Source organism: Pieris napi, chromosome 17, assembly GCF_905475465.1.
Source record: "Pieris napi chromosome 17, ilPieNapi1.2, whole genome shotgun sequence".
NCBI classification, from domain to species: Eukaryota; Metazoa; Arthropoda; class Insecta; order Lepidoptera; family Pieridae; genus Pieris; species Pieris napi.
The window spans coordinates 5,514,960-5,537,764 of record NC_062250.1 but is presented as its reverse complement, the minus strand read 5'-3'; the positions used below and the strand labels follow the sequence as shown (position 1 = coordinate 5,537,764).

Sequence of the window (22,805 nt, the reverse complement as noted above, 5' to 3'; positions counted from 1 at the left end):
CCAGCATTTCAATATCACTTTATTTGTTTTCCGAAAGATATATCGTATCTTAGAATTGTTTGATGGAAAATCTTGTAAAGGATTCCATTTCAAACTAATATTTGACGTTGTATGAAAGGAGTTATTGCATTTCAATAAAAAAATTGAACATATTAAAAAATGGTGTAACGTGATAGGATTTGTACTCAAAATTATTACTATTGTAATTACATCTTTATAGAGTTTTACATAATCTATGGGCGATATTAGACATTGACTTCCGGGATGACATATATATATATATATATAATAGTTTTCTCTATGACGGGAAGCGACAGATCCAATGGCGGTTTAGGAGCTACGTTCAGAGCTCCACGCCGTACAAACTTCTAACGTGTGTTGCGCTACGTGACGAATGGAGGACGCCTCCATCCTGGCGACCATGTGAAGGTATCCCCGAAACCTCCATAGCCTGTGAGGACCTAAACGAGTCGGGATGAGACCCCCCCACTTCTATTTACCCACATGTTGTGCAGTAGACTGAGATGTCATTGTCCAGGACCTGTGATGTTGGAACCCGTCCATTCATTTCTGACGGACGGTCACTTGGGCTTCCCGTCTCCAAGAGTTCAGGAATGAGGTCAAAACCCCAAATTCTTCAATCTGCCCTACGCCAATATATGCTGGATAAGGCAGCCGCTTCGAAGTGCCAGGGGGCAGTTCCTGAGTTCACTTTTTTTTAATGGAATCTCGCTATTGGCCTTAAGGGCCATTACACCCCAGCTCGGGCTGTTTTGGCGAGCGTAGCTAGGCCCAAATGGGATATTCGGACCCCGGCTTGGGCCGCCACGGGGTGGTCGATCGCCTGAAAGGCAGGACGGAAGCTCACTGGAGTAAACAAAGTACGCAGTAAAGGTCCACGCCTTTCTCGGTGGAGGCGGTTTTTTACCCTAATATGATACACGCCGCCTTGCAATTAATTAAATCTATTGGACCGGACCCCATCTCTTGGCAAAATAAGTAATAAACAGAGTGTAACATACTTTGTACATAATACCTATTTTTATTTATTTATTAAAATACAAAAATTGCATCGGTGGAACATAGTTTTAATTATTCTGTCCACCACATTGTTATCTATCATAATATTATTATATACTTAGCTAAAAAATACATTCTACAAATATGGGTGCGCCTAGTACATTTAGTTTTAATTATATTTTTGTTTAAATGGAGGGTTTTTGAGTTTTTAGTTGTTTTCAATACATGAAACCAATGTTTTACCAAAAGCTACATATATTTAGATAATAGTAGTTTCGATATAAAGGACTTATAGTTAGCCAAATTTACAATGCAACTGAGAATTATTGCCTTCAATTGAATTTTGCGCCGAGCGTCTAGCTTGTTAGATAGTAATCGAATTTTCCATTAGTCTGTGATAAATATTATAGAATAAATGAATTAATATTGAATTATACGATAACATTAAATTCGTAATTGGCGTATTGTTCACTTCAGCTTTTTATATAGTTATGATTACGACTTATGAATTTAATGATTGGCCCTTTAAGACGTAACTTTGCTTTACAATGCGGTTTATTATCTGGATTTTAAAATCTCAAATTGGAAAGGTTCGTAATATTGTTGCGCGCCGTGTTAATTATTTACCCTCAAACGTTAAAATAACACTCGAAAATTGCAAAGGGTATTAAATACATGTATTTTTTAGACAAACTGGGATGTGATTGCTTGACTACATAAATTTAAGATAGATGTAATATTATGCTTGTTTTTTCGTTTCGTTTGTTTATTTCGATTTCGTATTTTTTTAAGTCTAGTTTATAAGGAATCTAATCCCCCCACCCCTCTTCTTATTGTCATTTGTCAGCAAAAGCAAGCAAAGCTCTCAAAAATAATAGTACATAAACGTTTTGATTTTTTGTAGGAATCCTCGTTTCGTTTTCAGCTTAGACCATGTGTGGGTAATATGTGTAAAAGAGTAAATTATTACTCTTGACGTAATCACCAAATAAGAAAATCAAAGAACCCCCCCATTATTATTTGTTATATCTAACATAATATTTTCACGGCCCGGAACAATTTTCAAGTTTTTTACGTGTTGATTATCATTCTTAACTTACACTTAAATAAAATATCGTTAAGGCACTGGCTTTGTTTAAGTATGAAAATAGGTGTCGTATGCCAGACACAGGCACAACCTGTCTATAAAGAAATTATAGTTCAAATTAAATGAGTGCGTATGAAGACAAATATAAAATCTTTATTCTTTTACGACAGTGAACTCTTATGAATATAAATTATATTATTCTGTATATTAAAGTTAATTTACATAAATTATCCCCACTCAGTTTCTGAAATTGCAAATTTTAAAATTAATATAATTTGTAAACAGTTCGACATCGCCCACGGCATATTTTGTTTTCATATAAAAAGGCTTTAAGCCGAAATTTATGAAACTTATTTATCATATAAGCTTTATAGGGACCTAATGGAGGTTAATTAGGTTCTTTTTATACCTAAGTTGAGCTCTAAACCCAATTAATTCCGAACACTGTTACAACATCTGTTACTTTGCTTGTGGCTTTTAAATTATTTTTTCTTGGGCTTAAATTACAGTAACACGGAGGCATTTATGACTCAGTCTCATCTTTGTTGTCTGTACTTTTCAGTTAGGTTTAGGTTTTGTATTGTAAAAATAATGTTTGTTGGGTATGTTAACGTAAAATTGTAAACACCGTTAGATTGTAATCTATCTCGCGAGATTATAAACTGTCGAAAGATTGTGAACCTCAACGAACTGCTTACAATTTAACGTATTATTATTCGGTAGATTGTACTACACTAACTTAGTTATCATTCAAACTTCTTTGGTCAATTACAGATTAATTTTACTTCCCAACAATTTCATATAACTACCGAATAATAATACGTTAAATTGTAAGCAGTTCGTTGAGGTTCACAATCTTTCGACAGTTTACAATCTCGCGAGATAGATTACAATCTAACGGTGTTTACAATTTTACGGTGACAGGTACACCTACAGTCCTTTGTACAGTAACACAGTTTCTTGTAAAGAGTTTGGAAAGAGGACCTTCACCTTAGTTCTACTTGTAATTTTATTTAAATTTTTAATAATTAATTTATAAATCTTATTTATTATTATTGTATTGTGTAACTAAGCAATGAATAATAATGTTAAATAAAAAACAAATGCAGTATTGCAATCATTACATTATTATTAAATGAATAATTATGTACTTTATCAGCACTTTTGTTTTGTCTTAAAAATCTTTCTAATAAAATATTTTTACTAAAAATAATGGGTACGTTTTATATATACATGGACTTCAATATAGCCTAATGCTGTTATTATGTATATTTAATATTTCAAAGGAGCGGCTGGCGTTATTTATAAAGCCATGTAATGTAGAGCAATATTGGCCTAGAGGCTACAGCATGCGACTCTCATCACTGTCGTACGTCCATACCCCGACTGTGAACCAATGGACTTTCCGGTCTATGTGAGTAAGGCCGCTCCACTGCTCCGGTCCGGCAAACGTTAATTACCGATCCGATTTAGAAACTCACAACAGTACTTACGTACTTCTCCACTACTCCGGCATCCGGTTTTTAACGATCCGATAACTTGCTAGATCGGAACGCGGTGTTTTATCGATCCAAGTGTCCAAGAGGTTATAAATTATTATTCACAGTTTTATTTAGTTTCTTTAATTTGAAAGAATCTAGATAATCTGGACTTGGTCCAAATTATGTTGCTATTTATTTATATTTTTATACCATAGTATTAGTGAACTATTTATTTAGTAGATTATAATATTTTAAGATAGACAATATACAAAAAGTAATAAACTTGCCAAGGCAATAAAATATTCAGAATTTAGAACGTTTTATTAATAAAATAAAGTATATAGGTTTTAGTTAATATAAGTGTTGCGTGATAAATATACAAGTATCGATTATTGTCGGATCGGATATAGTGGAGAAGCGCAATCCGGCCTTCCGATATTTTTCTCATGAGATATTCCGGTATCCGACGCCGAACCGGAGCAGTGGAGAAAGGGCCTAACTTTCGCTTGGAAAGGAAAATATATAAGGGCCTCATAGCCTAGCGGCATTAAGTGGCAGCTAGGTGAGGGGTACCAGGTTCGATTCCCGGTTCGAGGGCAAGTTTTAATTTAATTTAAATTTGTTCTCGGCCTTTGGGAGGGTTGTGCGGTACCGGGCGAGTGCCTAAACCGTATATGGACGACGTCCGTCGTTCCACAACAGAGCGTTTTCTAAGGCAGTTTTTGCCGCGCACCACCACTATGTGGAACCAGCTGCCCACAGAAGTATTTCCGAACCAATTCGACTTAGGGTCCTTCAAGAAAAGAGCGTACCAATTCTTGAAAGGCCGGCAACGCACTTGCGAGCCTTCTGGCATTGTGAGTGTCCATGGACGGCGGTATCACTTAACATCAGGTGAGCCTCCTGCCCGTTTGCCTCCTATTACATAAAAAAAAAAAAAAAATGGAGGACATGGTCGAATTTCTAAGGCAAAAAGCACGAATTATAAAAATCTTATACTTGACGCTGGCTAATGCACAAACCGTGCCAGAGCCATAAAAAAAAGGAAAATATTGTGAGAAAACTAGCAAAGCTTACACCTAGAAAATCGACGGTGTGTGTCAGGCACAGGAAGCTGATCCAGCAATCTGAGGCGCAGACCTAAAAAGTTGTTGCGCCACTGGTTATATAATAAATATTTGAGTTGCAAATTACATTAATCAATGCAGACACATGAATAAAATAAATACTGAATAAATAGAATATTATTAATGATCTGTGAAAAATCGTTTAATCTTCATTCTCTCGGGTTCTAGGTATAACATTATCGCTGACGGTAAAACGATACCGCGGCTCGTGATAAACAGCTATAGTCCGTAAATTGAGCTTTCGATTTACTATTAGTGTCCTATCCGGGTTTATCGCGTTATACCTAAAACTATTTAGTATGAAATACGTGTCAGCTTTCTTTAAGATTACACTTAAAAGTGGTTTATAAAAACCTCATACCTGGCAACAATGTCTACGCATTGTACGATATTATAGGTTATATTAACCTTCGTACTATTTAAATGATGTTCGGAACATTTTAAATCATCGGGATATGACTTAGTTTCTGAGTAATTTGTGTACAAACATACACTTGCGTAATTTAGAATACGTGCTTGGAAGTCTAAGTCTCCTACACAAATATTATCCAACTATGTTAATAAAGCACAGATCGTGCCTGAAACGGTTCTGCGAAAAAATTGTTAAATATATAAAGACGGCAAATCTGAAAGAGCGGAATTGCGCCCCGGCCTGCCAATGAATATTGTAAATAATAATATTACCGATGTAGCCGGGGCGTATATAATGTATCATGTTTTATTGTAAATTTTAGAGATAGAGTAAGAGTAGTAGTAGAGTAATATTAATTAAAAATATATATATATATATTATCCAACCATATTTCATACAATTCCGCAAGGCACTTTTGAGCCCTCTGGCAATGTGAGTGTCCATGGGCAGAGGTATCACTTAACATCAGATGAGCCTCCTGCCCGTTTGTCCCGATTTATATAAAATACATATCAAAATGTTAACCTTTTTAAGTCAGTTAAATACATTTTGTATTATATATTAGGAATAAATAGAATACAAAAAATATAGTCTATATCGATTATTTGTTTTTTATTTTGTTTGTAACGGATTATTCACAAACTAATACGAAGAAATATTACGCCAGTAAAAAGCTGCTACCATCAATTAATATACTTTATTGTCTATTCTCATACATAAATATTATATATTTCATTTGAATGAATGAATTAGTGCTCCATATGAAATTTTCTAATAAAATTTAATGGTTTCATTGCCTGGGAGGCTTTTTAAAAATATAGCATGTGTGTGTGTGTATGCTCTTAACTAATGTGTCCACTTTTCACTTCACATTTGGCATATTTCTATAATTATTTAATTATCATAATAATAAAAAAACATTTATATAATTTTTCCAAATATCGGTCCTCGCTTGATATTCAAAAGTTTCCAGGCCCTTAAATTCAATTCGTAACTTCGCATTTTCCAAAGAAAACTGTAATAAGTTAAAGTATCTCATTTTACAAAGCGTGAAAATAAATACGCGACATTAATAAGGAGATCAAAGGCAATGCAATTACGTAGAAAAGTGCGTTTGAGAATGAGCAGAATAATGGAATTTTTCTCTTTGAAAAGAAACAATAAGGGCTGATTATAAATTGCTAATCTGATTTTATTTCCATTGCTGAGATCTCAGACATTTATATGACATAAACATTTAATTTACTTTGCAAATAAAAATACTAGTTTTTAGTAAATCCATAAAGCGAAATATGGGCGTGGGTGGCTTTCTATGTATTTATTTTTAATTTATTTAAATTTAATTTGTTGGGCAATATAAATAGAAATAGCAAAGATTTATTACAGAAATATGTTATGTTTGTCTTTATATTTCATTAGTAAATACAAGTTTTATAGTAAGTAGCACTTCGAATAATTGACGGGTGTTCTTTGGTACTATGATGTAAGAGTATTTTTTATTTGAATTTTTTATTTACTACGTATGGAGAACATCAGTAACAATGGGTATGGTTTGAATAAAATATCTTAGGTATGAATAGCACAATCCCAGGTATGTTAAAAGTTGTAGAAACGCGTAGGTGGAATCGATTTAGTGAACACGTTCCGCTATATACCAACTAGGTACAAATCTTATCTTTTAACGTAGAGAATGTGATCATAACATTTAAGTACCGCAAAAAGGACAAACATAAAAGCCTAAATCAGCACTTACAACATTGACGCAAGGGATAAACAAGGATTTATTTTCTGGAGATGTTTTTGCTAGAATATACAATAGGTAGGAATGAGATTGCTTAATAATCCTAAAACGTATATACAACCTCTTTCGTCGCCTGAATGTATAATGAACAACCTTTGGGCGAATTTTTATAACATTTGATTCTAATCGTGCTACGCGAGACTACCGCTACGAGATTACTACGAGGTTGCTACATTTCGTGTAGCATAGGGTGAAACGCTGTAATGTAATGAATATGGAGATCGTGGCGGAAATTCCGCAAGATTATAAGGTTGCAAGTCAATTTTTTGCATATAACGGTATTTGTATATTATATTTTTTTATTAAAAGTCATACAGATTTATGATGATAAGTAATTTATATTGCATTATTTAGCGATTTTTTGAAACGAAAGTTATATTTGCATGTGTCGGTCGATGCATAGTGGATTGTAGAGTGTTTTTTTTATAGTTTCGTCTTTATGTACGCGCTAATCTCCAATCTCGGTATTAAAACTAGATTATTTTGAACTGAGAGCACATACAGGCCTCAATCTTAAGATATCTAAAGTTGGTTCCCAAAGATATATGTATTCTAAGTGGGTCACAATGTAGGGCAAAGAAACATCAGTATTGTGAACAATTTTGCGGTTATTCTTGTTGTTATTAAATAAATTAAAAATAAACACAACGCATTTACATACTGGATATAATATTAACCGCGATTTCATATTAATATCCAATTTCATGAAGGGAACATAAAAGAAAAGAGCTAATTTTATATGTTCATAAACGCGTCTAATTTCGCTTTATACGCAAAATAAATATAGAAACAGGGCATTAATGTCCCAAGTTTTTATAAATTTAAGGTTGAAAAAATTTAATCTTCCTTTATTACTTTAATGGGAATGTTAACAATACAGGACCAGAATGTCCTTATTGTGTTTACAAAAACATTTATGAACAGTGTTTTGTGAGTGGTATTATTTTTTCAAAATAATAAATCGGTTAAGGAAATTAAAACAAAATACATAATAGTTAAATTTTAAAATATAAATGAAACTTTTAAAATCGTTTGTTTATAAAATCTTTTTCTTATAGAACAGGAGGCTCACCTAATGTTGTTTGCCCATGGACACTAAATGCCAGAGTAACCTGGTCAATAACTTCCAAATTTATAAATTAACTTCTACTATCACATGTTTAGCTAATAAATAGATTTAAGATAGAGCTTATTTAAGTCGATTCGCATAATGCACGAGTCATGTTAACAAAATTAAGAGAGAAACATCTTTTAAGTTTATTTTAAAATTCTCTTCGTGAACTTTAATTTGTTGAAATCGACTTGAAAGAAAATAGGATAAGATCTAAAGGTGGATTGAGTTCGCGTTCAGTAAAGATTGTATCGTTCTGAGCTCGCGGTTTTAAAATATTTTATTGAGGTTTTATTTACAAAGCTTCAAGTTTTAAACTTACTTAGTAGGATTAATTGACTGCATAGTAAAAGTTTTGTTAATCTTATTCATACCTCTAAGATTAAATGGAATAATAATTTCCTGCAGGCCACAAAGATCTATTTGTATACAGAGTTGAAATGTATGGAGGAGATATCATGGTACTTTGTGTGTACATAGGGACACTGTCTATTTCATAACTCACATACTAAAATTGGATTGCTGACCAAAATGATTGCAGTATCAAGAGACAATATGTCAGAGTCAAGAGTGTGTGTCTGTATCTAAAAGGAAATAAGAATGTTGTCGTCGGTCAGACAGTAAGGACTGCATCGCCAGACACTATATGCAGGCAGTCTACATCTATGAGAAATTAAATAGGCTGCTCAATACCCGCTCACCGTTCACAAACTAAAAAATTGTTAAAGGACTGGATTATAAACACACCCTATGCAGAGTTGGAGATGCTTATGAGACCTAACGTGTAGATACACATAACACTCTGTCATTCACTCACATGCACACACAAAAATACCACCACACAGTCACTCATACACTCACGTGTGTTACGCGTTACGTAATAAGTTTTGTTAAATAAAATGGGACAATTTGTTGAAAACAGTCTACAAAAATCAAAATTGTAAATGTAATTGAAAAAAAAGGTATGGAATCAGAGTTTAATTTATATTAAATATAATGTTAGTTAATAAGTCGTAAACGTATTTAAATCGGTCAAGTTTAGTCTAATGTGCTCAATATCATTAATTTGATTATTCATTCAAACGGATTTAGATTATTAACAACTGAATAGCAGTTACCGTTATAATTAGCTTTGTAATGAAACTCGTGGCCTCAGTTAAATATTTAAAATTTTATAAAGTTATTCATTTGGGTTAATAAATACTGCCATATTAAAATTACCATTATTATTATTATTATATGACATAAAGAATAACGGTCACAAACTTACTACTACTTACTACCTACCTACTCGGTCCATTTTTGGGTTTTGAGCGATATCTTATTGAGTCGATGAATTGAATGCAAAGTCGATTAAAGTTCTGAGTTAAATTTTTCATACTTGTCTTATTCAAATAATAATTGTATTTATTTTATACGTAAATAGGTGATCAATATTCTATGCTTGATATGTAAATTTTTAGACTAGCCTTCAGAAGCGGTAAATGTAATCCAGTTGCTAAAAACTTTGGGTTTTGAATTATTCTGATACACGGTAACTCATTATAGGTGCTCGTCTCTATACCTTCCCAAGAACTTCTTTTCTTCACCGTTCCAGCGAATCTTAATTGCGCTCATTAAAAGTAAAACCCATTCGTATACGGTTAGGACTTAACTCACAATTTCATTAAAAGTGGTATGCGCAACCAATAGGTACTCCAATAGTCTAATACCTGTATATTTACACAAAGGGAATAAATCGAAATAAATACCGCTGTCAAGACTTGAAACAAAACAGGTCCTACATGTAGTTCATACAAAGACAACGGGATTTTTTTACATATAACCAGATCTCAATCAAAGTCGATTGTTTCGAAAACGATTTTCTTTTTCGCAGGAAAACGTTTATTTCCGTGACATACAAACTATTCTGTCAGCTGTCAATGTGTCAACTTGACTGATACACTTAAATTGAATCGTGGGATTCATCGCGTTTGCACAGAACTAACAAAGACCTTGCATTATTGATAATGTGAATATTTTTCATGACGTGAATGCAGCTTGATACTGCATATCATGTAAAATGTATACATACGTGATATTTAGACATATGTAAATGTTTATATTCTATCGTTACTGTTTTTATATCTTTATTAATTATTTTTAGAAATTTTAAGTTTAAAAATGTAAAAGGTTAATGTAATGATAAATACATGCTTTTTGTATCGACATAAAAGTCAAAATTGGGTTAGAATTTCGTAATTTACTTAAAAGGCATAGCACTAATAAAAATTTACAGCAATGTAGTACACTCGGCGTCAAAAAAATCGCACCTTTCTTAAAATTCGTGTCAAGCGATTATAACTTCTAAGATCCTTCCTGTACCCTATCATTATTAGTATCATTTAAAAGCTCAATAATTTTTAATAATTAATAATAAGCTTTCAAAAAAGTAATCATTTGTTTACGGAAAATAAAAAACCACAAATCGCCAGCACTTTGATTAAAAAGTGGCGATGTACGCGTTTGGAGGCTCACTAATTGTACCACCCTGGACGCGTATAAAACGAGGGGGTAAAAGTCAATTATGGGTTATTCGCTATCCAGACGTTACAGAGGTCACACCTGAAGAGCTTCGACAAGAAAAAACCCAGTGAAAATGGATACCATGGCAAAGAAGCAGCTCAAGTGGTGGCCCTACAGCAAATTGGCCTACGGCAGGTTGAAGTTGCTCGGCAACTGAAAATCAGCCGATTTCGAGTGCAACGGGTATACCAACGGTTCCAAGAGACTGGAGGTTACATCAGGATACATGGATCCGGGAGACGTCGCTGCACTACCGTCAGAGGTGATCGCTCCATTGTGTCGACGTCTTTGCGGAACCGCTTCTCCAACGCTGTGGAGCTACAGCAGCGGCTTTGAGCTACTCGAAGGACAGCTGACAGCGTCTCCACTATCAGAAGAAGGCTGTGAGAGAAGAATTTGCTGCCCCGGAGAGCTGCTACAGGCCCCCAATTGACTGGTATCCACCGGACGAAAAGGAAGCGATTTTACGAAACGCACGTGCCGCGGACATTCGACCAGTGGAGGAATGTTCTGAACTCCGACGAAACCCGAGTGTGCCTATACACCAACAACATGCGTAAGAGAGTCTACAGGCGACCAGGGAAACGTTTCACACCAGCCTGCACCGTGGAAACCGTCGGGTATGGAGGAGGATCCTGCATGTTCTAGGGCGGCATTTCTATCGACGGCAAGACAGACCTCGTGTGCGTCTCCAGAGCTGGAGATGGTCGCGGCCAGGGGTCTCCGACTGCCCACCGGTATATCACCGAGGTTTTGGAGGCGCATGTGGTCTCATGTGCAGGTTTTGTCGGCGCCAACTTCGAGTTCATGCACGACTACGCCCGGTGCCACACAGCCTTGATTGTCAAGGACTACCTACGTCGAGTTGGCATCAAGGTTATGGACTGGCCAGCAGGAAGCCCCGACCTCAATCCTATCGAGCACCTCTGGGACGAGCTGAAACGGCGAGTTCGGGCCCGTAATCTAGCTCCTGCCACTCTCGATGAGCTTCGAGATGCCGTCATCGAGGAGTGGGACACCATTCCCCAGGAACACGTCGTGATGCTCATCAGGTCCATAACTGACCGCTTGGAAGCTGGTGGGAGGGCTAGAGGAGACAACACTAGGTTTTACGACAAGTTTTTAAGGATTGTCATTGTTTATTTTAAATTTTTGTATTGTTCCTTTTATTTGTAATTTTGATCAGAATACACATTGTTTCACATTTTCCCAGAATTTTCTTTTTTGATGGGGGTGGTGGCCAATTTCCTACAGTTTTCAAATAAGGGATTTCATTAGATTTCAAATGATACTTATAATGATTGAAGGTACAGGAAGGTTCTTCGGAGTTATAATCGCTTGACACGAATTTTAGGAAAGGTGCGATTTTTTTGACGCCAAGTGTATTTTATATATCTAGCAAATGAAAATGGTGATCTTATAGGAAATGTTTAATACAGATAAAATTTACATAATATTTTTGAAGTTGTACTTCTTTTCGCGCGTTAGGGAAAAATGATGAGAGTAAATTTTTACGATGCGCGCGCACACCGTCACGGAAAACCGACACCCGCACACCGTCACTAAAAACCGACACCCTGAATATCTGTTCAAACGTAGGTAAAACAGTCTGGGCCGCTAGTTGGCGCTTGCTCTGTTTTATCGCCAAGTTGCATTGTCTGTCATGGCGTCTGTCATGTTTTTCAGAGTCGTGTTTATTTAAACCAAAATAATGATTTCTATATGAGAAAACCCGTTCGAATGTGATAAAAAACATAGTGTTTATTGTAAAATATCATGATTAGTTCATATTATATCGTTTCGATTGGAAGTGACCATTAAAATGGACAAGAAAAATGCAATTCGAAGACGGAAACGTCCCTCTAAAGTACTCGAAAAAAATGATTACACCAAAGAAGTATAACTTCTAACTCGTGTACATAAGTACACACACGTTTTTTCTATATAGTTTAGATATAATTTCCAATTTAGATATAATCAAATTCAAGTCACTGGTTCAATAATATAACTCAATTTTGCATACACATTTGTGGACATTGTCCTTTAGTTAAACACGAATCTGAACTGCAAGTGCTGAATTGTGATAAATGACGACGGGTCACGCTCTTTAATTTTCATTTTGTCTCCTGTAGCCAGTTAAAGTGGCTACAGTGCTCGACCCCTTTCATTAATTTGACTCTGGTTTGTCATTATTACACGCTTTTAAATATCTCAGCGTTTTCTTAAGTCTTTAGTACAGTAACAGCTTGATTAAATTCAGACGACATTCGCGGTTTCACGGCGATGTTCCTAATACAATAAATTTCGCTAAAATATGGGCTAAAAGTAATTTCAGTTCCATTCAGTTTGCGTATAAATTATTTTAAGCATTTATTTCTTATCTGGTCTAATATCGGTTAACTCGCGATTATAATGATGCGATGTTGCCTCACTTAGCTGGTTATTTTTAATGTTATGGTTTCATTATCTTCATCTAGTATAAACGAACTTGTTTTAATTTTTACGTTTGAAATATAACAACCTTAAAAAAAGTGTGTGTGTGTCAGCTACGACGCACGATTGGAGTTTACTCCTTACGAACGATAAAATGGCGATAATGTTCTGTGGCTGTTGACCATATTTTCATACTAAAGGTGGTAAGAATGTATGTTTTTATAATATAAATGTTTGTAGTAGTAATAAAACGTACCTACATCATCTATGCCCAAATAGGATTTTCTTTCTGTGACCAAAGTTACCTTTATAGTAAGAGAAGAATAAGAATGAACAATCTTTTTAGTTTTAATGTCACTGACCATTACTATTGACAAAACTCTATGGCACGCTAGACAATGTACTTTTATTTTTTACACCTGTCAACACTGACAATGTTGTAACGTGGCTGTCAAAACGTGAATTCAAAATAGAAAAGTCTGTGTAATGTATTCCATCTCATTCTTTTACACGTTCAATCCTACAGATAGTTTGTCTCTTTCTACATAACGCCTCAACTTTTCGTGTTACACTTGATTTTACTCCTCATAAAATTTCCGTACCGGGCCTTATAACTCAAATCGTTTCTTAAGGAGTAAACTCCAAAAATGCTATTCAATTTGTACGAAATGTATCATGTTACGTTTACGACGTTGGTAAATATATACTTGTACGCATAAAAAATTCTCCAAAAACCGTGTTTTAATAATCTTAGTCATTCTAGAAGGAGCTACTTTCCAAACCTTTTATAAAAGTAGGTAGTAAGTAGATTCGTAACTCAACCAGTACATGCCTCGTACAATTTAAATAAAAAATTCAAAAACATGTTTGTGCAATACGTAGAAGTTCAAGTAAACTAACAATTAATTGCACAGAATATTAATTATAAATAACCTCGTAAATATAGTTCGTGTCGCCATGTGTTGTGGTTTAATACAGACTTAATCAAATTGTCACTCGTACCAGATAATAATTAAACGAAGAAACTTTAATTAACGTTATACCATTGTCAATAAATTAAGTTCTTTGCGCAACCCTCAGAAGTCAATTATAAATAAAGCTCGTTCCGCTGCGTTGCGAACTTGTTTAAAAGTAAATAGCTTTGGAATCAGAAATCTTGTGAAATATAACTTGAAAGGGTTGTAAGATCAATATGATAGAGGTTGGTTGGGGTAAAAATTTGGTTTTAAAGTAATTACAGTAGGTAGTGAAATAGTTATTTTTTTTAAACTTGGCTTAAAAAATCTTATGTAACGCACTAAATGGAACCAGCTGCCCAATAAAGTATTTCCGAACCAATTCGACTTAGGTAATAAAACGTATCAACTTTGAAAAGGCCGGCAACGCTCCTGCGAGCCTCCTTCTCGTTTGCAACTAGTTTGCCCCGTTCTATAAGAAAAATATAAATATCTTTTAAATATTAAAAACAACATTACATCTACTGGTCATTAATGCCACGGTTTTGCTTCAGTTAAAGAAAATTTATAATTTCATGTGTATACAGCCAACGATCTTGCAAAGCTTGTAGCATGTATTACAATAATAATTATCGAATGATGATTATTGATAAATGATGGTACATATAAATAATAAATATATACCAATGGGGCTAACCTTTTAGGTCTTGGCCTCAGATTGGTGATCAACTTTCTGTACCTAACACCGTCGACTTTGTGGGTCTGAACTCTGAATCATGACGGTTTCCTCATGATAATTCACCGTACGAGTGAGTGTAAAATGCGCATAGAGACAGAAAGTCCATTTCACAGCCGGGGATCGATCCCACGACCCCTGGGCAAGTAATAAACTTACCAATCCGAATTAAAAACACTTTGTATTTGTGGTTATTGGAGTTCTTAAGGTTTCAACTTAAAATAATTACAAAATGAATGACTTTTCAACCTAAGTCTTTTTGCATTAATTGGTCTTCGCAACGATTAATTGAGAAAATTAAATAGTTGAACTTAAGATACAAAGAAGCTGAACAGAGTCAAGTTTTGATCCTAAAACTTCGTAGACGACACGGGCATCAATTAGTTACGAAAAATATATTAACGCTAAATTTTTTAGGTCATTGACTTTATTTGTTCAAAAACTCTGAAAATGACCTAAACGATGCTATTATCATTATAATAAATGCCACTTACTAAGGTTTATTGCTGTTTTAGACTTTTTTATAGCTCAAATTATTCAAAGTTCAAATATAGGTTATCCATACTAAGTGCTGTAAAGTTTAAAGCTGTGGAAACAAAATGTAAATGCTTATAAATTTTATATTTACTGGAAACCTTTTCAATCGCCAACTTATTTGTTTGTCATAATGTTTGTATTACTGCACTATATACATTATATAGTATAAAAATACATATGTTCTTTTTTTTTTCTTTATTATATTTTCTGCCTATAGAGAATCGAAGATGCTGCTCTTTCTTCGACCTAAAGGGTCCTAACCCAATCTAAAGATCCCAGTGCCTAACATCACGTAGAAGTATGTATCATTTGCGGTAGGAATATCTGTTAGCGCAATTCAGGTTATCATCGTAATCTAATATATATAACATTCTCGTGTCGCGGTGTTTGTTGTTAAACCCCTCCGAAACGGCTTGCCCGATTCTCATGAAATTTTGTGTGCATATTGGGTAGGTCTGAGAATCGGACAACATCTATTTTTCATACCCCTAAATGTTAAAGGTCCACCCCTAATTTTTTTTAATTTGTAGATAATTTTTTAATTTTTATTTCTTCATGATACAGCATTAAAAAATACATACGGGTTGTTGTATCTAATTTTCACTCCTCTACGATCAACCCCTATTTTTTATTATAAATGATATACATGGCAAAACGACGTTTGCCGGATAAGCTAGTGTGTATATATACCTAATGCTTTTACTAATTCTACTCACTTATTTAAGGCCTAGAATTTAATTTGTACTTATAAATGCTATCCCCAAAAGGCGTGGTCCTCTCGTTACGCACTAGCCCTGAAGCTGTCCAGAACTTGGCCACGACTGAGCAAATAACGGAATTATTATTCCAAACAAATAAAACGTAATATATCTCAGAAATACAGTAAAAATATAAATGTATACCCTTCTAATCGAAAACGAATCGTTGATATTCTAGACCTAACAAGCAATTTTCTTTCCAGAACTATGCGGCCGATATTACCCCTTCTCAGCATATGCTTCACTCTCCTCTCGAGTGGTACTTCAAGTGGAGATGATAGAAGATGGCTGGTGTCCTTAATAGACCTGGTAGAGTTGGACTATCAGGACCAATGTGGGCAGCGAGCCACTGCAGCGTGGGACGAACTCACTGGAAGTAACAAAGGCTTGTCATTAAAGGTAAATATAAAAATTCCTGATGATGAGAGGTAAAATCTATGACATTTTTTGTCTAATGTAGTCTACATTTAGTAGCGTTTAAAAATAACAGTGTCGCCTCGACCTTTTTAGGTCTGGGTCTCAGATTTCTGTATCTGTTTCTGTTCTGTGTCCGATACACGACAATAACTTTTTAGGTATAAGGCATGCTATCTCCTCATGTTGTTTACCTTCACGGTACGAGTGTGTGTTAAACGCGCACATAGAAAGGCCATTTTTTGACGAAAATGGCGCCCTGGGCTACTAATGGTTATTTTATTATCCGACTTCGGAAAAAGTAGGATATCAGTTTGACCTTTGTGTGTTATTGATATTTGAGTATTAGTAATATTATATCTATTTAGGCTTTAAAGTTTATATAACTTCGTAATTGTATGTGTTTAAATTTGTCCACAAAGTTTTTGGAAACTAAAAGATATATTGATGAGACTGGATAAAAAAAAACATCCCAACATAAGGAACCGTCAACATACATAACATACATAATAATAATAATAAATCCCATTTATTTCCAACAACCTTAAATAACATTTTTATCTTAAAACTATGTTATTGGAACCCCATGTAGGGTAAAGACCTCCTCTAGTTCACTCCATGCTTTTCTATTTCTTGCTTTTCTGCTCCAGTCTTTACCGGCTACTTTAATTATTTCGTCGATCCATTTGTTACTTGTGTAGCCTCTTTTTCTTTTTCCCGCAGGTCCTTCCTATGTTGTGGTTTCTGATGTCCATCTGTTGTCCTTGTATCTCGCTAAGTGTCCTGCCTACTGCCTGCTACGTCTATTAAGTTCGTTTTGGCACTTATATATCTTTACTTCTTATTTTTTGCATTGTTTTTACTTTCAGTATGCTTCTTTCCATCGATTTCTGACAGTTAGCTAGTTTTTATTTTTATGTTGTATGTCCATGTTTGGCAGGTTAGAGTCGGTAGGTTACATGTATCTGTCACCGTAAAATTGTAAACACCGTTAGATTGTAATCTATCTCGCGAGATTAATAATACGTTAAACGAATAATAATACGTTAAATTGTAAGCAGTACGCTGAGGTTCACAATCTTTCGACAGTTTATAAACTCGCGAGATAGATTACAATCTAACGGTGTTTACAATTTTACGTTAACATATCCATTACCCTAACATACATAACTGCCACGCATTTCTAGTGGGAGGTATAGCGAAAAATAAAAATTAATTATATTAATATTAAAAATATATGCTGTGTAACTTTACAATTCCAACTAAATTACAACGTCATAAGGTATTCTGTACTTAATATTATTGCTTATACCGCTCTGTACATAATAAAGCGAGTGGTATGAAGACTGCCGTGTCTTACATTTTACATACATTTTGTCGTGTCTCGTCTTTTTCAAAGTGAGAAGCAGGTTCTTGAATTTATAACTTTTAAAGTGCAGACTTGGAGAATTGCAGTGAGACTTTTTATGGCATTGTATAAGGAAATAGTATGTAATTTAAGCGATTTTCAACTTAGATATTCAGCTATGTTGCTGTTCAGATTTCTGTTAACGATATGAAAAGTTTCTTGACGGCCCACTTGACCTTTGTCCTATGTAATTCCTACTTCTTAACCCTATAGTCTATTGAAATGTTACAATTTATGGGCCAAACTGAACATTTGTTAGAGGACGCAATTTAATTTTTGGAATACGTAGGCTTATCAAAAAAATTATGTCAGAACAATTTTGTAGAGGATCTCTTTCTGAATTTTTCCCTATATTTTTATTAAATTTCAATAATTGTTGGCAAAGCGATTTGCTACAAAATTTATCTTGACAAATTTTTTGTGCGATGGATAGTTTAGGAGATAAAGCCAAAAAGTGTTTTCACCCCTTTTTCCAAGATGGCGGCCGGGGTACAAGAGCGCCGACCCCACAAACTTGGGTTTAAGCTTGTATTGACACCACCTACATATTCCATAAATAAAATTGCGTCCTTTATCAAATGTTCAGCAAATGTTGAATCTATTTAATCAATTGTTGAATTTATCAATGTGTTCATTGTTAATAGTAGTCACTATACATAGAATTTTCTATTATAACTCTAAGTTATCGATATATCCTTTCAAGACAGATTAAGAGACAAAATAGAAATAATTTTCTCGTATTCAAGATAATCGCATTGCCTCTCGAACCCAAAATACTTGATACGGTGTAGTATTTACTACGAAACCAAATGTCCAAACGCGCCATCTACTTTCACTACTGAGATTACATCAACAACAATATATATGTTTATTAATGACATAAAAGTGTATTTGGGTCAATCGAATCCATCGGGAGTTCGACAGAATAAAGCCATAAAATGCTTGTCGTATCAAAAATTCTTATACAATTGGAAAATTATTTCCCTGACCTCGAGCTTTATTGAGCCTTAAATTAGCCTTGGTTTTGTCTGAAGACTTTTGCAGTTAGTTAGTGTTTACTCACTGGGTACATCATTTAACCTAAAGATTAATGGTTCGATTTTCGCTAACAATATTTATTTCGTGTGCTATAGACACCTATTTCTATTAATATAATATTCCTATTGAAGAAGTCACCAAAAATTAATCCAAATATATACCATGTTAGCAGTTGAGCAGTGTTGTCCAAGGGGCTCAGCGTGCGACTTGTACTAGGTGTAATAAAAGTCGTATAGTGTAATTACAGAATTTTCTCTTCATTAAACATTTATGTTAGTAAAAACTAGCGTTCCAACATTTGTATCCAAAGCATGTTTATTTATCGACGTTTATTTAGTAGCCGTTGTATCTGAAGTTCGACAGAAGCAAAAAGGATTTAACAGAAGAAAGAACGGCCGCACTGCGATATTTTACCTCGATAACTTTCCTAGTATAAGGATCACAAACAAAGTTGAGATTTGCGGCAAATAGGTATGAGTCTCGTATGTTAAGAATGACATCTTAGTCTAGAAGGCCACGCCCATTCAGGCCGAGCTACGCTCGCCAAAACAGCCCGAGCTGAGCTGTAAAGGCCCTTAAGGCCTTTCAAAAAAAATCTAGAAGTCCAGAAATGGTTCCGATTAATTGTACTGAAGACAGTTAGAATATCAAGTAACAAGAAAACAAATTTATACTGTATGTTCTACATTTGTAAAGAGTGGAAATAAATGGGCTTTATTATTATTATGTATTATGTTAAGAACGTATTGGATTTGAAGTAAGGTACGTAGAGGTAGTCTAGATACTGACAAGAGTCACTCTTGTTGCTAAAAAGAAGACTCTTAAAACTGCAATACTCATTCTAAAATTCTACAATAATTTCTCCTCGCTACATAATATAAATCTCAAATACATACCCATGTATTGGCATGTCTTATCACGTTTGGCATAGCTTATAGCAAGTTTCGTTGGTTCCTTTACAAAATTATAGTATTATTATTTTTTTATAGAACAGGGGGCAACGGGCTTACCTGATGCTAAGTGATACCGCCCACCCTGGACACTCTCAATGCCAAAGGGATTTCGAGTGGGTTGCCAGGCTGTTTAGAATTGGTACACTCTTTTCGAAGGACCCTAAGTGGAATTGGTTTGAGAAATATTTCAGTGGGCAGCTGGTTTCACATAGTGGTGGTGCGCGGCAAAATCTGCCTTAAAAACGCTCAGTTGTGGAACAGACGTCGAGGTGATACGGGTGGAATTTCGTATTCTGACTCGTCGTCGACGTCGATATTAAAAGTCGGGACAAATTCTCGCAGTGCGATCGTATCGTAAAACTAGTCTTATTTCCAAGTCCATTAGAAAACAACGCAACGAGGACTTATTTACAATTTCTTTTGTCTGATATTTACTTGTTTGTTACTGCAGGGTTGCCTCGTTTGTACATGGAATGTTCATACAGAAGTACAAAAAATTTTGGTTACAAGGTTTTTGTATGTGTGTGCGTTTGTTAACTGTTGTATCATAGCCTTTTTTATACGTAGTTTGGTTCATGGTCCATACTCTCCTTAGTGACATTTGGAGGGTTATGTGGCACTCAGTCACCGTATCCTCTAAAATCCACTTATTTTCGCTTACAACATAATTACTACTTATGAGATTAAAAAAGTCCTTCTGTTATACCTTGACTTCTGTCGTTCCTCTACTGAGCGTTGTCAAACGTTTTTGGCGCGCACCACCACCTAGAGTTAGCTATCTACTAAAGTATTTCGAACCAATTCTACTTGGGTGCTGAAAGAAAAGAGCGTACCAATTCTTAAAAGGCCGGCTACGCACTAGCGAGATCTCGGGCAATATAAGTTTTGACATTAAGACCGCCCATTTACATCCTTTGTTGTTTTATATTTTTCCTATTATATGTTATTGTTTATGATGTAAACATAGTGTTTATCTTTCTTTTTTTATTGCAAAGACCAACTCTACTTTTTTTTTATTTAGGAAATTTCTTGAAAATTTGTTTAGATTATTCTGTGAATAAATTAGATTTAGTCTGAGGACATTCAACAACGATAGCAGCAATATCACCTACTTATTTATTGTATTTATACCTATCAGAACATTTGGTACATTGTCGGCAACCCTGTTTATATCATGTTTACGATATTAGGTAAATAAAATACACGGACATGATACTATTTGCTCAATTGTTTTTGTAGATATTTAGACAATACTATCTTTTGTACGCGATATACATTTAAAAAACTTTTAAATAGACGCGCCAAATTACTGCATTATATAACTCTACGTTTACGTCTAATTGCAAAAATACAGTTCGTTTTCAAATAAGTTTAGTTTAATTTTGTCCAAGATTTGTCAAAATAATAATGGAATCGCGATAAAATGAAAACCATTAGTCAAGTTATTTCCGAGTTTGTAGTAATGAAAGAATAACACGGATTTTTTCCTCAAAGCGAAGTAAAAATAGCAAAGCTATTTCAAAGAGGTATTTTATACGTTTTTGTCCGTGACAAGCGCATATTACACAGTTAAAAATACAATAAATTTGAGTAGAGCAATGCATCTTATTATTTGGGCGTACGTCATAGTAAAAAAAATTTCGTTATAATATTTGTGATCTGTGTTCTATTTGTGTTTTCTATGTTGATATATTATAAGTGTATCTGTAAGAATAAAAAAGAAAAATTACAAAAAAAATATTACGCTCCAAATATAAAAATAATAAATAGAAAATTTGCTCTATCTCTTGGCGATTGTTAAGGAAGCTTTTGAAGAATATACTATGCTCGATTCATCAATATGAAAATTTAAGAGCTTTCTCGCCGTCTTCTGGATGACTTATGACTCAATGGAAAATCATTCAGATCTATTATATTATTTGAATAAACTTTTAAAGACTTCTTAGGTGCTTGAATCCAAGAATATGTTTCAAAACGAACGTTTAAAAATAGATTCCAAAATTGTTTTTAAAATAGTAGAAGAAATAAAATATGTTTTGCAAAAGCTATATAGAAATAGATAACTTAACAGAAGGCTTATCACCTATCTATAAAGACAAAATATTGATAAAGTAGATGAATAAATGCGTCTTGCCCTGAGATACAGCTTAGACTTTAATAATGCTTACTTACATTAAAGTACACTAGGTAGAATTTTAATATCATATTAATACAGTTATGACGTAAATACGTAAAATATAATATATACGTTTTGTTATCCTAATAATTAGAAATAATATCGCCTGACCAAATTTCCTTTGTAATTATTGAGAAAAGCAAGCTTAACATGAAAAGGCGTTGATTGGATACTATAAGATGAGGGTATTTTGTATTGCTTTCTATTCGTACATTTATAATATATCATACTGGAAGAGTGAAAAAAACCTGAATTTTATTATCGTTTATTTTTTTTTTCAGTTAATAATATTATATACAAAAACCAAAACATGCTTGTATTTGATAATGTATACAGTAAGCTAATTCCTTTCTCATAATATATTTTTAGTTTTAATAAAAATTGACTTTAAAACGCGAATTTTCAGATTTTGATTGACCTGACAGACGTCCTCCTGTACACACGTCTTAAATACAACAAAATATATATAAATGGTATTTATTCTAACTCACAAAAAATTCCATTCAAATCGGTCTGGCCGTTTAAGAGAAGTTTAATTATAAACACAGGCACAGAAGATTTATATATATATAAATATTTGTTTTTATACTAGAAACTCTATTTCAGTTGGAACGCGACAAGGCCTTTGGGATCTTCTCACGCCAGCAAAAGACAGATGTAAAATCTGCCTTCAACTCCCACACGCTGACAGCTGATGATGACATCCTACGAAGGAGAGTTAAGCTGCTGCTGCAGCCTGGTGATTCTCTTTTGGAACCTGAACAGTGGATTCGGGTACGTTTTAATTGTTCT

At 34.3% G+C, this 22,805-nt stretch overlaps 1 protein-coding gene across 3 annotated transcripts in view; it reads left to right on the top strand.

Moving 5' to 3' along the window:
• The window catches only part of LOC125058113 (inactive angiotensin-converting enzyme-related protein-like), a 160,541-nt gene that overhangs the window by 121,986 nt on the left and 15,750 nt on the right, over window positions 1–22,805 (top strand). For all 3 annotated transcript variants that reach the window (XM_047662154.1, XM_047662152.1, XM_047662153.1), the window contains 2 exons: window positions 16,228–16,423; window positions 22,620–22,787. In XM_047662154.1, coding sequence (XP_047518110.1) covers window positions 16,232–16,423; window positions 22,620–22,787 — 360 coding nt within the window. In that variant the 5' untranslated portion in view covers window positions 16,228–16,231. The remainder of the gene's footprint in view (window positions 1–16,227; window positions 16,424–22,619; window positions 22,788–22,805) is intronic.